At 62.3% G+C, this 1,452-nt stretch overlaps 1 protein-coding gene across 1 annotated transcript in view; it reads right to left on the bottom strand.

Moving 5' to 3' along the window:
- The window catches only part of SLC29A4 (solute carrier family 29 member 4), a 12,514-nt gene that overhangs the window by 9,215 nt on the left and 1,847 nt on the right, over positions 1 to 1,452 (bottom strand). Inside the window, exons 2-4 of the mRNA XM_023532762.1 lie at positions 1,187 to 1,256; positions 717 to 977; positions 347 to 478 (exon numbers count right to left, since the gene is read on the bottom strand). Of these exons, the coding sequence (XP_023388530.1) occupies positions 347 to 478; positions 717 to 977; positions 1,187 to 1,256 (463 nt within the window). The remainder of the gene's footprint in view (positions 1 to 346; positions 479 to 716; positions 978 to 1,186; positions 1,257 to 1,452) is intronic.

The raw sequence follows: 1,452 nt of genomic DNA, 5'->3' as shown, positions 1-1,452 counted from the left end.
GCGTTGTTCAGAAGCACGGCCACCAGAGCCACCAGGATGTAGGTGAGGCTCATGTCAAACACGATCGAGGTCCCTGCGGGGGGCCAGCAGTGGCAAGCGCTCAGGGGAGCCCCAGCCCTCTACCCATCCCGCCGGGCGCTGCCTCCTCACTACACCCCAAATGGGCCGATGGCCCAGAGAAGGTGAGTGACGTCCCTGAGGTCACTCGGCAACTCATAGCTGAGCCGGGATCTGAACGAAACGGGCTCCCCAGAGCAAGGTCCCGCCCGCGGGGTTTCTGGCGGGCAGCGGCCGGAGCTGAGCGTGCGGGCAGGCTCCGACGGCGGAGTGTGGCGGGGGGACCCACCTGGGAACTTGTGATGCAGATAGTCCACGTCAGTGATGAAGCTGTTGTATGGCAGCAGGAAGCCCACGCCGGCCAGCAGCATCGCAAAGTAGATGGCGTGGTAGCGGTCATCGGGTACCGGCTCCCCTGCCGCTACACCCACGACACCAGGTGAGAGGCGGACAAGCCCACTCATGGCCAGCCGCCACGCAAGGGCTGCAGTCCACCACCGTGGCCACCGGCACCACGGCCCCTGGCACCACAGCCAAACCACCAAAGCCATCATCGAAAGTCACCAAACATCATGGTTGCTGTCACCATAGCACCCACCATCACGACCCATGTCACCATATCCGTGGTCCGTCGTCACCATGGCCACTGTCACTGTTACCTATCACCACTCTGGCTCCATCTGTCCCCACAGCTGTGGTCGCCAATGTCACCGCACCTCGGCCATTATCACCACCATCAGAGCCACTGCCTTCATTTCCGTAGCTGCTATAACCACGGTGGCTGCCACTACGACCACCACCAGCATCATGGCCACCATCGCCATGGCCGCCGTCCACCTCCACGGCCACAGCTGCCCCTGTCATCAGAATCATGCCCGTGGGGTTCCAGCCTGTGTGTGACCTTCCTTCCTGACCACCAGCTCACGAGCTTCACGCTGGCTTTGTCTGTCACCCTCCACTCTGGTGAGCCGGCGTCCGGAATAAACCCACACGGATCCGTGTGTATCTGTAGCTGCACCATATCTACACCGCCCGTCTGTGTACTATCTGCCTATGTATCTCCTGCTGGCTGTGTCTCTGACTGAACCCTGACTGATGCAGCCACCAAGGCCACTACAGTTAAAATCACCATGGCCACCATCCGCTTCTACAGCATGGCTGCTGGGACACTGTCCCACGATCTCTACTGCCACACCTCCCTAGAAGTCGGGCACCGCGGGACGGGCCCGGGACTGGCTCCGTCCGTGCACGGGGGGCCGGGAGGTTAGCTCGACCCACCCTCGGCTTGGCCGGCAGAGCCTCCACCTCCTGTCGGCAAAGAGAGGGGACGGAGCCCTCGTGTCTGGACGTGGTGCTGGTACAAACCCGAGCCACCCCAGAGTGAGCTGACTCTCA

The sequence above is a fragment of the Pteropus vampyrus genome, unplaced genomic scaffold, assembly GCF_000151845.1.
Source record: "Pteropus vampyrus isolate Shadow unplaced genomic scaffold, Pvam_2.0 Scaffold90, whole genome shotgun sequence".
NCBI classification, from domain to species: domain Eukaryota; kingdom Metazoa; phylum Chordata; class Mammalia; order Chiroptera; family Pteropodidae; genus Pteropus; species Pteropus vampyrus.
The sequence above is the reverse complement of the archived record's forward strand: the minus strand, read 5'-3'. Positions and strand labels throughout refer to the sequence as shown.